The sequence below is a fragment of the Onychomys torridus genome, chromosome 9 (genome assembly GCF_903995425.1).
Source record: "Onychomys torridus chromosome 9, mOncTor1.1, whole genome shotgun sequence".
Lineage (NCBI taxonomy): Eukaryota > Metazoa > Chordata > Mammalia > Rodentia > Cricetidae > Onychomys > Onychomys torridus.
This window is the reverse complement of record NC_050451.1, coordinates 7,650,064-7,663,510: the sequence shown is the minus strand read 5'-3', so window position 1 is coordinate 7,663,510 and position 13,447 is coordinate 7,650,064. Positions and strand designations below refer to the sequence as shown.

The 13,447-nt window shown below is 49.2% G+C and overlaps 1 protein-coding gene across 1 annotated transcript; it reads right to left on the bottom strand.

Annotated features, from left to right (window-relative positions):
* Positions 1–2,315: 2,315 nt before the first annotated feature.
* On the bottom strand, positions 2,316–13,324 carry LOC118591244 (synaptotagmin-15). The gene is made up of 8 exons (XM_036199380.1): positions 13,262–13,324; positions 12,224–12,422; positions 11,118–11,260; positions 9,315–9,610; positions 7,404–7,574; positions 6,320–6,440; positions 5,232–5,411; positions 2,316–4,377 (listed from the first exon to the last, which is right to left on the bottom strand). Exons 1-8 carry the CDS (start codon positions 13,266–13,268, stop codon positions 4,235–4,237), a joined length of 1,260 nt encoding a protein of 419 aa, XP_036055273.1. The 5' UTR covers positions 13,269–13,324; the 3' UTR covers positions 2,316–4,234.
* Between the last annotated feature and the right edge of the window lie 123 nt (positions 13,325–13,447).

Sequence of the window (13,447 nt, the reverse complement as noted above, 5' to 3'; positions counted from 1 at the left end):
AATAGTGACTGTATCCACGCATACTTCCCACACGTGATATTTACATGCATATCATCTTCATAGGATGCTCCCTTTCCTGCCGTCTTGTAGATTCAGAATGAATTTTCTTTATTTTCTTGACTTTGGGGCAAGCAGAATACTGGTGTTATTTTCTTAAGATGACCAGTAATTGCTTACCCTTAAATACTTCTGCCCTCTAAGCTCTTTTATGAAAGCTAATCCCATCAGTTGATAATTAAATTTAGTAATGCCCCAGTCAGTGCTACCTGGTTGTTACTTATTTTGCAAGAAGATGCCAGGAACAGCAGAGTTTGGGGTTGAGCTTCACTGATGTACTCAAGGTAGGTGGCGAAGGCTGCCAGCGGTGGGTATGACTCTATGGACCATGTTCTTAGAACCCAGTGGCTGCTTTACTGGCCTTGCTGTCCCTACTCCCTGTAGTACTATCACCTCTCAGGCACTGTTAAAAACAGCTTTGTGAACGTACAGAAGAGCTGCTTCTTTCTTTTTGTTTAGGGTGGAGACTAGTTGCTTCTCTTCCAAAAAGTGTGTGAATCTAAATTCCATTGATTTGAAGGGAAAATGCTTTTGTGAGGATTTGAAGGTTCCCCCCCCCTTTTCTTTTTAGATGGGGACTCATTATATAGTCTGGCTTTAAAGTTGAAACCCTTCCATCTCAGCCTTCTGAGATGTGCATCACTATGCCATGTGGGGATTTGGATTTTAATGGTCTCTTTAAAATCCATTTTGATGGAGCTGAAGAGATGGCTTATAGCAGTTATGAACACTTGCTACTTTTCCTGAGGATCTGGGTTCAGTTTCCAGCACCCTCATCAGGTAACTCCAGTCCAAGGAGTTCTGACACCCTCTTCTGGTCTCCTTGGGCACCTGCATGCACATAGTGTACATACAGACAAGCAGGCACCCACATGTACATAGCCATGTAAATTTGTTAAAGAATTATTATAACAACTATTTTTTCTTATTTCATGATTTTTAAAAATATTTCCTTCAGAAAATAAAAACCTGTATAAAGAGAATATATGTTTTTTATTCATTTTTATAGTTAATTGCTCTCAGAGTTAATATTTCTTATAGTTGGTATCCTATATGTTTGATTACTATCTTTAAAATGCTTTATCATACTTATGGCTAGTTGACCTTTCAGAGAGTTGCAGTTTATTTACATGTTAATTATAAAGCTTCTTAGTTTCCAACTCATCATATTTAACTAATTTCTTTATTATTCAACCATAATGATAGTGTTCTATTTTACCTGTAACGTATCTTTTATAATGCTGTTTAAAACTTATTTTACTTTATGTGTATGTCTGTACACCACCACATGCCTGGTTCCTGCAGAGTCTAGAAGACGATCCTCTAGAATAGGAGTTACAGCTGTGAACTGCCATGTGGGTGCCGAGAATCAAACCCAGGTCTTCTGCAAGAGCCTGATCTCTGCTGCTAAGTCAGCTCTCCAGCCCCTCCAATGTCATGTTTTACTTGTACCATCTCTTAGTGCTTCCCAGTGGCTTGTGTCATGCCTCAATAGTTAGGGGGATCTAATGCTTTGATTCATGTGACTCTTGGACATCACTGATGGGATGTCTTTGTAGATATGCTGTTGTTCATAGAACTGTATTCTGGAGCCCCACAATGGAGCTATGATAGGTCACAAGAAGATGAATATGATCAGTTCTGTTTAGCAGAGCCTTGATTATTTTTTCCAGTTAAAGATCACACATACTGTAAATATCAAAGAGATGTTTAGAAGTATGTTTTTCTTATGTATTATTGTCTTTAGGGTTTTATTGCTGTGATGAGACACCTTGACCATGGCAGCTCTTGTAAAGGAAAACATTTAATTGGGCTGGCTTTTAGTTCAGAGGTTTAGTCTATTGTCATCACATGGCAGGAAACCTGGCAGTGCACAGGCAGACATGGTGCTGGAGAAGGAGCCGAGAGTTCTAGTCAGCAGGAAGAGTCAGTGACACTTGGCCTGGCTTGAGCATCCTCCAACAAGGCCACGCCTCCTAAAAGTGCCACTGCCTATGAGCCTCTGGGGACCATTTTCATTCAGACTACCACAATTGAAATTTTGAAACCTGTATAAAAATAAACTCTTAGGTAGGGCATAGTGGCACATGCCTTTAATCTCAGCACTTGGGAGACAGAGGCAGGTGGATCTACATGAGGTTGAGGCCAGCCTGGTCTACATAGTGAGCACCAGACCAGCCAAGGATGCATAGCGAGACACTGTCTCAAACAACAAACAAACAAACAAACAAACAAATAAACACACAACAAAACCCTCAAAAACCTTTCTAATTTGAAGTAAAATAAATGGATAAATATTTCACACTAATGAATTGAAAGTCGAATATTCTGAGTTTGACAAATGATTCTCAAATTGTTATGTGTTAAATGAAATTCAGACAAATTGTAAGCACTTTTCTAAGGAACTTATCACCTTTTTCTAAGGCATTTTGTGGGAAAGTAAAGGAGTTTCTGCTAGAGTCACATGCAGACAGGATTTGAGACAGCCCTTGAGAGCTCACACTGGCCCATGAAAATCTGCATATTTCTTTGTGCTTCTATGTCTATACATGTCTGTACAACATGGCGGCCCCTCCTTTCACCCCTCAGAGCACACAGCCTGCTGATTTCTTGCCATTTCAGTGTTTTAGAGACCTATCAGATGCACCAGCCCACCCACTCACTTTCCCTTGTCATCCGAGAAAGACCATGTCAATCATGAATCTCAAGTGGAAATATGGGGGTGGTGGCATCCATTGCCTCAGGGCTCCTGATGAAGCATAACAGTTCCACTTCAGCAGCCTGCCCCACAGGCATAAAGAGCCCCTCTGTGTGTGCGATGAAGCTGTTAGAAGCCACTGTCGTGTGGATCATACTGAGAACGTGTAAGTGAAAAGAGTAGGAAGAAGCAAACACAACATGGTCTGTCCATCTGGACCAGTGAGGCAAAACTTGTATTTGTGTATTGACGGAAATGAGAAGTGGAGATAAACAGACATAGATAACGGTCCCTGCTGTGTTTGCTGAAGTCGCTTCATTACATGCAGCAAGAGAGGCACAGGGGGCCACTCTGCTTTAGTTACATAACAGCCCCATTGACTGTCAGTCTGCAGCTTAGGGTACGGATGGAGACACAGCATTGACTGTCAGTCTACGGCTTAGGGTACGGATGGAGACACAGCATTGACTGTCAGTCTGCGGCTTAGGGTACAGATGGAGACACAGCATTGACTGTCAGTCTGCGGCTTAGGGTACAGATGGAGACACAGCATTGACTGTCAGTCTGCGGCTTAGGGTACAGATGCACATGGAAACACAACAGGTACAGTGCCTACCCATCAGTACAGCTAATGGGCATTTGGTGACAGTGACTTTGATTGTGGGGACCACTAACCTAAGAGGTTTATACCTACCAGGGCACAGTCATGCTGCTGTCATCAGTCTTGTGGACAATACCATGGTCCCATGGATTCACCTGTCCAAAGTAAGAGTCAGGAGCTGAACGCCAAATCCTGTTAACCAGATGAACACAAAACCTAGCCACAAATCACCTGAGGGCCTAGGGAGTGAGGTGTGGCATTCTGAGGATGGCTGTGGGCAAGACTTCACATAATTTTGGTTGCCATGCATCATGGCTCCGGGGAAGGGCTACATAGTAAGCTGTGCTGATCACTCGTTGACCTCCTAGTATGTGGGTGAGCTGCTCAACAGGTCTGTTGTTGCCCCAGAAAGATGTGTGTTTTTTGCTCTGCTGGGTGGTGGAAGACAGAGAAACCCCAGCTAGAAAACCAATGCGGCTGTGGACTTAACCCATCACCAGCTTTTCAAAGTGGTGGGATCCTTCTCACACTACACTCCTGATCAGTATATAGCTGTGCTCCACCAAATGAGATATCAGTTCTCAACACCTGACATCCTATTCTAGGTCATAACCTTGATGATCAGAAGTCCGGGTTCCAAGCCCAGGCAGCCCCACAGATCAGGAGGGGTTAGGTGGGTTGGGAGAGGCTCCTGGCCACAGACACTGGTCAAATCTGGGCTTCTTTCCCCTTTTCCCTCCTGCACATGAACACTTGTGGACCACTGGCTCAGGCTAGCCCCACCGTGCATTAAACGTTAGATGAGATGTCCATGCTGTGGTGTTGCATGTAACAGGGAGGACACGAGTTTCCAAAGCAGAGTGAGGTCGTGGCACCGCTCAGGGCTCTGTGGGGCGGCACAGGGCATGCCAGCGCTTCACCAGCTCCTTGGGCCTCTGGAGCATCTCGTCCCAGTGCTCCAGCTCTCTGCCTCGGGTGTACATGTAGGGGCCCACTACCACACGCCCCAGTGGGTAGCTCTCTGCAGAGGAGGGAAAGCACCGTTATGTTCTTAAACACAGGGGTCACCCTCATCCTAATCTCTTCACTGACTTCTCACTGCTTTCCCATTCCCTCTTTGGAAGGAAGTGGCCAGCTGTTCCTCTCTAAGCATGTGCCACCAGCACTGTTTCCTCCCCTTGGGAACCTGGAGGAGGAGACCAGGTGAGAACTTGCATGGCAGCCCTGTCCCTCACTGCCTGGCCCCCTGCCCCAGGCCATGTGAAACCTGAGGCACGTTGAATTGCTATGAGAGAAAGTTTTGCAGAAGGAAGGCCTCTTCCATTGTTTCCTTGTACACTGGGCAAGAGCATTAGGCAGTAATGTCCACATCAAGGGTCACTGCAGAGAAGGCCCCACGTCCAGCCTGTGTGAACAATCATGGCCCAGTGACTTTGCTTCTGGAGTCAGTGACAGTGAATACTAGGGGGTGGCTAGTGCAGGACAACTGGCTAGGACACCCATCCAGGGCCTTAAATGCTCACCTAGAAGGTACGAAGATACACAGAGAACACAACACCCAGCACAGGAAACCAACCGCCTGACATCTCTGAGAATTTACTCAGAATGAGGAAGAGGAGACTGACCCTCAGCCTCTTTCAAGGGCACCACAGACAGAGTCCAACTGAACTAAAGCTGGGTATGAGCGCCAGGCTTCCTGAGGGCAAGCTCTGTGGCCTTGGGCAAGTGTCTCAGCCTCTCTGAGCGCTGGGTTCTTTAATCAGAAAGAGGGACAGCTCCACTTGAGGATGGCCCTTCCCTCTGCCTACAACTCAGGAGCCCCTAGCTTTGCATTGCTCCAATCCTATAGCCCCTGCTTCCCCTTCCCAAGCTTACTATCTCCTTCTGTGATCTGCAGCACAGTCAGGCTGAGGCTGGCAGTGTCCAGCTCACTGGGCTCAGCCTTGAAGCTGAAGGTCTCGTTGTACACGGGGTTGACAGAGCCCAGGACGGCAGAAGTCCTCTTGCACTTGATGAATTTGTTGTGATTCATCAGAGACACTTTGACAAACACACCTGTGGGGGCAGCGCACAGATGCTAGTGGGCAGAAGTAGGCACAAGTCCAGCCCCTAAAGTGTGATCTCTGGCTAGGAGGGCCTTTGCCCCCTCCCTAAGGACCAGGTCCCCATCACTTTCTGGTCCCCAGCTGCTGAGGCCAGAGGGTGTGACAGAAGGAAACAGTTAATGAGTGCAATGCTTTACAGCCCAGGGCAACCTGGCTTCCTTTTCCTTCCTCTGACTCTGGAGGCACCAGTGCTCAGCTGGCCCTGTTTACTGGAACCTGGCACCATAGCCCAGCCGCCCTGCTGGCAAGACATTGCCTGCTGGACACTCAGGCTTCGAGCCTCCTTCAACCCCGGCTCATCCAGAAGCTTGGGAGTGGGGTGCGGGTGAGTTCAGACTCTCTGTAGAAGACAACTTCCACCTAGCTGGGGGGGGGGGGGGTCATAAGATGAACAGGGTCAGTGCCTGGCTCCAGTGTTCTGGTAGGCCAGGAAGCAACAGCACTGTCAGGGTGTCTGCAACCCCCAAGGAATAAGGCGCCTTTCCTCAGGCATAGGCAGGGGTGGGGCTGAACCTGCAGATACTGGAGCCATTCAGCAGAGGGACAGGTAAAGTAGGCAGGGCAGTTCAAAGCACCAAGACCTGCCCTGGGGAGCCTGAGGGGCGGGCCAAGGTCTTCAGTCAGTGCAGAGCCCTTGACACCTAAAGGAGCCTTAGAAAGGCTTTGGATGCCAGAAGCACCTGTAGAGGGCAGGGCAGAGCCGAGGAAGTACTGAAGTACTTGGTCTTGGGCACACAAAGCTCAATGTGGATGGCTGGTGGTGAGCCTGGCAAGGCTCATTAGGAGGGACCTTCCCTAGGATGGGGAGAGTGGTGGTGCACTCGGGGGGGGGGGGGGGGGGGGAAGACGGACACTCACTGACAACACCCCTGTCCTCCTGGAGCTGGAGACCTTTGGCACGGAGCACAACCACAGTCAGGCGGTTCAGGTAGTCGTTGTAGCTGAGGCAGAACTGGAGGTCACCAAATTCCGAGGGAGGCTAGGGAGGCAGAGATGGAGGCATCCATTCCTGAGACTCTGGCAGGTGGCAGAGGGACTGAGGATTCTCTCCCTCCTCTAGCTTACAGGCTCAGGTGCCCGTGGCACACCTGCATGGTTTCCTTTGAGAATCTCACCATTGTATAGACAGGGAAACTGAGGTCTGGGTATTGGAAGACACTCGTGGAGAAGAGGTTAAGTATTACCAGTCCAAAAACCCCAAATCTGAAATGATCTGATGTTCAAAACTTTTTGGGTGCCAAATGTTAAAGTATATACTATGAAACTTTGTTTTGTTTTAAAGTCTTACTAAGTGTGTGTGTGTGTGTGTGCATGTGAACAACATGCATGCATGTAGGCACAAGTGTGTATGCTCAGATGTGCATGCCCAGGCAGAGGCCAGAAGGGGACTTTGGGTACCTTCCTCTGTCATTCCTGTCTTATTGCCTGGAGATAGGGTCTCTTACTGAGCCATTTGGGTTAGACTGGCTGGCCAGCAAATTCCCTGGATCCATCTGTCTCCACTTCCCAGTGCCCCAGTTACAGGATTGTAAAGCCATATGCCAGGCTTTTACATGGGTGCTAGAGATTCGAACTCTGGTCTTCTTTTTTTCCTAGAAAATACTATTACCCACTGAGCCATTTTTCTAGCCCATATGCTCAAAATTATTGTTATTTTAAAATTTATTTATTTCATTTTATGTGACACCACACCTGACTCCTAAATATGTCTTTTTCAAGTTGCTCCAGAGTATCACTTGAAGGATCTCAATGTCCTGTGTCTGTTTAGGTGTGGGCCCTGTCCTCTCCTGTTGGGCTTGGGCCCACATCCTGAGTCACTGTAGGATGATGAGCAGGAGTTGAAGGAAGACAGTGGCCAGGTAGTGCCAGCTGGGCCCTTGAATATCTTGGCAACCCACAGTAATGCTGATACCAGGTGGCATGTGCCTGGTGACCATCTCACCTCCAGGTTCTCAGCTTCTAGGTCTCTCCAGATGATATGGTGGCGGTCCCCTGCCAGGGTCTCATTCTTCAGAGGGAACAGCACCTGCCCAAGAAGCTGGTGCTTCCTTTGCCTGTTTACATGGTACACAGAGAACTTCAGCACTCGCTGGGTAACACTTCTGCTAGACACCTGAGGAAGGAGAGGACCCAGGCCAAGGTCAGGTCTGGGAGTAGGGGCCAGGCGGTATATATAATATACACATCCAAACCTAGGCTTCCTTAGGGACCCTTCTCAGCAGCAAGGCCCAGCAACCTGGGGAAGTACTTGGGTGGACCTGAGCCTTGTCATACAGTGTTTTAAGGACTTATATCTATGGCTGCCTGGAGCCTTGGTAGCCCAGTAATCAGAATCGGCCCTTGGAAAATGTTTACTTGCAGAAAAGTTACGCCAGAAATCATGGCCTGGTCTTATTGAAATGGGATCTCTTCTCTCTAGGCCTTGGTCTTCACAGCTGTGAGATGGGGGATCACTATTCTTCTTGTCTAGGCTGTGTCTGGACTACAGCAGATGGGCAAATAACACTGATTTTCTTCTTCAGCCTTCTTTCCAGAGCAGGGAGGCCAGCATCAAATCGGGGTGAGATAACTAGTCAGTGATGTGGGTAAGTGAGTGAGTCTCATCCCTAACTGGAACATCCTTCCCAGCCCCTCTCCCCATCACCAAGGCTCAGGGAACATCTAAGAGAAAGTAGACAGAATGTAAGAACCAGGTGTGGTGGTGAATGCCCTGAATTCTTGGGAGACAGAACAGTCGACTCTCCGTGAGTTCAAGAGACTAGCCTGGTCTATACGGGCAACCAGGGGAACACAGCAAGATCCTGTCTCCAAAAAGAACCAAACATGAACTTGGGAGAACTGTGTCGGGATATTTGGATGGGGGTACTTGGAAGGGGAAATGGGGAGATTGTGATCATGCTTCATTGGAAATGTATATATGAAATTCTCAAGAATAAAGAAAAATTAATACTAAAAGGTTAATATTAAAATGCTCCGTGGCAAGTGTCTAGCATCAAGCTGTAACCAGAAGAAGAAGGAGGAGAAAGGAGGCGAAAAGGCAAGTTTGAATAAATGAGGTAATCCCTTTAAAAAATAGCAAATGAAAACCCCTTGAGGTGTGAAAGCATGGGGAAGTGATGAGATCAGAGTAGGCATTCCTCTGTTAGGTCTCCCAGCCCTGGCTCCTGTGGGAGGGCCACTGTGGCTGGGCCACACCTCATCCTAGCTCTCAGCCTCCAGGAGGAAGGCCTGAACCACACTCCAGCCCCAGTAATCACATGCTTTCTGGAAGTGGACTGGCCTTTCCTCCCCTTTCAGGCCATTGTACTGCACAGCTCTTAAGAAATGTTTATTCAAGCCACTTGGCAGGTCCTTCCCAGAGCCCCTGGACACCTGCTGAGGTTCCCAGGCTGCAGTAAGTTTGGTGCCCAGGCATCCTTCCCAGCTTTAGAGCCAGGGCGTGGTAAAGGCACCAACGGGCTGCATCTTGGCTCCAGGCCCTGACACCACCAGTTTCTACCCCAACTCAAATAGGCCTGGTGAGTCTCCATTGGGTGACTTTGCCCATGATGCTCAGGATATTGGGGCACGTCCAACAGCCCCATAGGCCAGAGCCTAGCATTGAGTAGACACTTCAAAATGTACTTTCTCTTTCTTCTTTTCTCCAGGCACCCAGGGCAGGAGGAACCCAGTCTCTGACCATCCCTTTCTAAGTAAGCCTCATCTTCACCAGGGGCTGGCTACCTCCTGTAGATCCTGCTCCTGCCTGCCGAGGGCGGGAGGGCCCTGTGTATAGGAAGCCAGGTTATCCTGCACAAGGCTCCCTCCTAAGGGAGCCTGAGGGCAGTGGACACCACTGCTCCTGAGGAGGTACCTGGAAGACGAAGTTCTCATCAAACTGTGGGTTGCAGGTTTTGCGTTTTGTCTTGGATTGGAGGAAACGCCGTTCATCAGGCAGCAGGTGGAGCTTCACCAGGGGGCTGCATGTCTCTGTGGGGACTTGCAGTTGCCGAGCCTTGATCAGGCCCACCAGCAACCGCTCAGACTCCTGTTGGTACTCCACGGAGAACCAGAGCCGGCCCAGGCAGCCATCAGGGAAGTCTGTCTCACCCGCGTCCTCTGGAGACTTGTACAGTTCTGGGTTGATGTTCCCTATTACACATGCATCTCCTACAACAGAAGGGCCCCGATGTCTGGGCAGCTAGAGAAAGACAGGGCCGTGGGTGCAGCAGCCAGCTCTTGGTGCACCTACATGGGGGTCAGGCCACTCGTTCTATGCCAGAGCGTCTGTCTCTGTGATTGATCTCATCCCTGGAGGTCAGGGCTTGGTTCCTGGCACATCATCCTCAGCACGTGGCCTGACTCCTTTCTGCAGTGTCTAGGGAATGATAAACTAACAAACTGTTGCTTTTCTTTGTCCTCTTCAGATTAGAATGGATAGCTGCTTACTAGCGTGTACCTTAGGGGATTTTCAGAGGAAAGGCGGCTGTAAAGCTCTGCTACAGCCCCCTACCCTTCTGCCCTCTCGGTCAGTCAACCTTGATCCTGGGGGCAGGACTAGCCCAGTTCTGCACCAGGGCATGCCTGGGTTCACCAGGGCATGCCTGGGTTCCAATTCTATATTGAACCCTTTAAATTTTTTGTTTTCTTTATTATGGTGATTTTTTTTGTGTATGTATGTATGATGTGTGTGTGTATGTATGTATGTGTGTATGTATGTATGATGTGTGTGTGTATGTATGTATGTGTGTGTGTATGTATGATGTGTGTGTGTATGTATGTGTGTGTGTGTGTATGTATGTATGTATGTATGTATGTGTGTATGTATGATGTGTGTATGTATGTATGTGTGTATGTATGTATGTGTGTATGTGTGTATGATGTGTGTGTGTATGTATGTATGTGTGTGTGTATGTATGTATGTATGTATGTGTGTATGTATGATGTGTGTGTATGTATGTATGTGTGTATGTATGTATGTGTGTATGTGTGTATGATGTGTGTGTATGTATGTATGTGTGTGTGTATGTATGTGTGTGTATGTATGTATGATGTGTGTGTGTATGTATGTATGTGTGTATGTATGTATGTATGTGTGTGTGTATGTATGATGTGTGTATGTATGTATGTGTGTATGTATGTATGATGTGTGTGTATGTATGTATGTGTGTATGTATGTATGATGTGTGTGTATGTATGTATGATGTGTGTGTGTATGTATGTATGATGCGTGAGTATGGGCACGCATATGACATGGTGTACGTGTGGAGGTCAGAGGACAACCCTTTGGAGCCCATTCTCTCCTTTCACTTTTGCATGGGATCTGGGGATCAAACATAAGCAGTCAAGTTTGTGTGGCGAGTGCTTTTTACCCACAGAGCCTCCTCATGGACCCCTGTGTCAAATTCTTGCTGCCTCTGTGTCCTTGGGCAAAGCACTGATGACTTTCCCCAGCTTCAGTTAAGACTGAGGTCATGGTTTTTCCCCCTTCAGAGGAGGAACACAGTGAGGTCCAACTCCAAAACAGCACATGAGCATGGAGAGCAGCAGGTACTTGGGGAACATAGTACCAGAAACAGCATTCATTGGGTGGCTCTGGCATCTGTAAGCTGGCCAGAGCAGTGGAAGCAGGTGGTATACCTAGCCAGAGCAGCCCCTGAGTCCTGGGAGTACTTACCAGGGCTGGCACTGGAGGTGTAGGGCATGTGCTCTGGGACAGGACAGGGGTCCTGTGAAGTCGGAGCCCCATCTCTAGCATGTAGAGGTACCCAGTCTCGGCCTTGGTGAGAAGGGGGTACAACAAATGGTACACTTGGTAGCCTGTCAGAGGGAGGGAAGCAACATGTAGATGGCAAGTGAATTATGTGACCTCAACGCTCAGCCAAGAGGCTGAGTGCCAGAGGCAGAAGGGAGGGAGCCAGCAGGAGCCAAGAGCATCACTTCTGGGTACACACACACACACACACACACACACACACACATATACACACACAGAGACACAGATGCCACACACACACACACACACACACACACACACACACACACACACATGGGGTGGGGGGGAGACTGAGAGAGACAGACAGAGAGACAACACACACACACACACACACACACACACACACACAGGGGAGGAGAGACTGAGAGAGACAGAGAGACAACACACACACACACACACACACAGAACTACAGATGCCACACACACATACACACAGAGAGACACTACACATACACACACACATATACACAGAGAGACAACAGAGAGAGAGGACAACAGAGAGAGAGAGATGCCACACACACTCACACACACACACACACACACACACACACACACACAGAGAGAGAGAGAGAGAGAGAGAGAGGCCACACACACACACACACACACACACACACACACACACACACACACACACACACACACACATAGATAAATGAATACAGAGACACCACACACATACACAGTGCCTATCTGCCCATCCCACAAGTGTAATGTGGGAGTCAGAGCAGAGCCTCTGACCACAGTCTGTCTAGGTTCTAATTCCTAATTGTGGTATCTGGATCTGCTTTTTAAAATATTCTCTGAGCCAGTTTTCCCAACTGGGAAATGGGTTTCACAATGCCTGCCTCCACCTCATTGTGAGGTTTATGGGGTTTCTTGGCATAGTTTCCAGTATGCTGACGGCCTGAGGTGGACACCCAACAACAGAACATTTCTTTTCCAACTTGCTTCCCTCTGAGGGCAAGTGCTCAAGCAAAGCCTTAGAGAAATAAGGCCCAGAACCTCACCTGCCAGATGGGGTCCCAGCATATGGGTGGAGCCTGTCTTCTTGTCTGCTGAAGGAAGAGGTGGTGGCCGGGTCTGGTGTCTCTGGCAGCTCCTCATAGGTAAAGGTGGCGCAAAGCCTCCTCCACAGACAGCAGCTCACTCCGAATATCAGCAACAGCAGTCCTCCAATGACGCTCCCGATCACCAAGGCCAGCTGCTCTGAGGCAGAGACCACCAGTGCAGGCTGTGAGTCAGATGAGGAAAGCCACCCCCACGATAGATACACACCCCTATCCTTGAGAGTGAGCAGAATTGGACACTGCCCCATCCCGAGAATGGCACATAAGTAGGTTGTTTGCTGGTCTCAGCCCAAAAGACACTTCCCTTGGGAACAGCTGGCCCTGGACTTGGATGTGGCTTTGCTCCAGAGTCAAAAGCAAACCCTCCCTCATAAAGTCTCCCCTTCTCTGGGTTCCTGCTGGGGTTTGAATGTGAGCTTGGGTGTGGGTGCCACGCACTTAAGAAAAGGCCAGGAAGGAATCTGTGCCCCATGGCTTGGTAGAGCTCTTTTTTGGAGGGGTCCTGTAGCTAGATGGGAGGCTCCATGTGCCCTACCTAGGCTCTGTAGTTAGTATCCCCCAACCCACCCTCTATCAAGGGGAGCCCATGCTTTGGGCAGAAGGTGGCGGGCAGTGAAGCCTAGTGTAAAGGGGGAAGGATAGCAGATTTGAGAAATGGAGACTTTAAGGACTCTCACATTTGCAGGAACCCTGGAGGTCATGCCTGGAGCCCGCAAGAAGGCTTAGAGGCTTGGTCTCACTTGTCGGTCGCAGGGACTGGGCAAAGCAAACTCCTGGCCATGTGTGGGCAAGGGTCTTCCCAGGTTCAGGGGTATATAGACAGGCTGGTGAGAAGGCGGGTCCTGTACACATCCTAATCTGCAACCGTCTGCGAACAGCAGACGTTTCCCAGGGTGGCAGGGTCGAGACAAGTGTTTGAACAGTCGCAGAGAGCAGACTCTACGCCGTGGGACAAGGGTGGGAGGTGAGGCCACTTACCCGCCATGGGGCTGCTCCTGAGCGGCGTGGCTCGCGGCTTCTAAGCCTCAGGCTGCCGCTTGGACGGTGCGGCGCAAGTCGGCGCCAAGTGTCTGCACAGCAGCCTCCGGAAGGCAGGCGAAGGCTGGGAGGCAGGGCTCCAGCGCCCCAGGCCACCGCTGCGCCCCGCCCCGGTGCTGGCCTGGG

Bases quoted from the DNA above. Each gene is read 5' to 3' on its own strand.
- LOC118591244 (XM_036199380.1), bottom strand. The intron at 11,261-12,223 runs GTGAGGTTCTGG...TCCCTCTGACAG, and splicing joins GCTGGGACCCCATCTGGCAG to GCTACCAAGTGTACCATTTG. The intron at 5,412-6,319 runs GTGAGTGTCCGT...CTGCCCCCACAG, and splicing joins GGAGGACAGGGGTGTTGTCA to GTGTGTTTGTCAAAGTGTCT.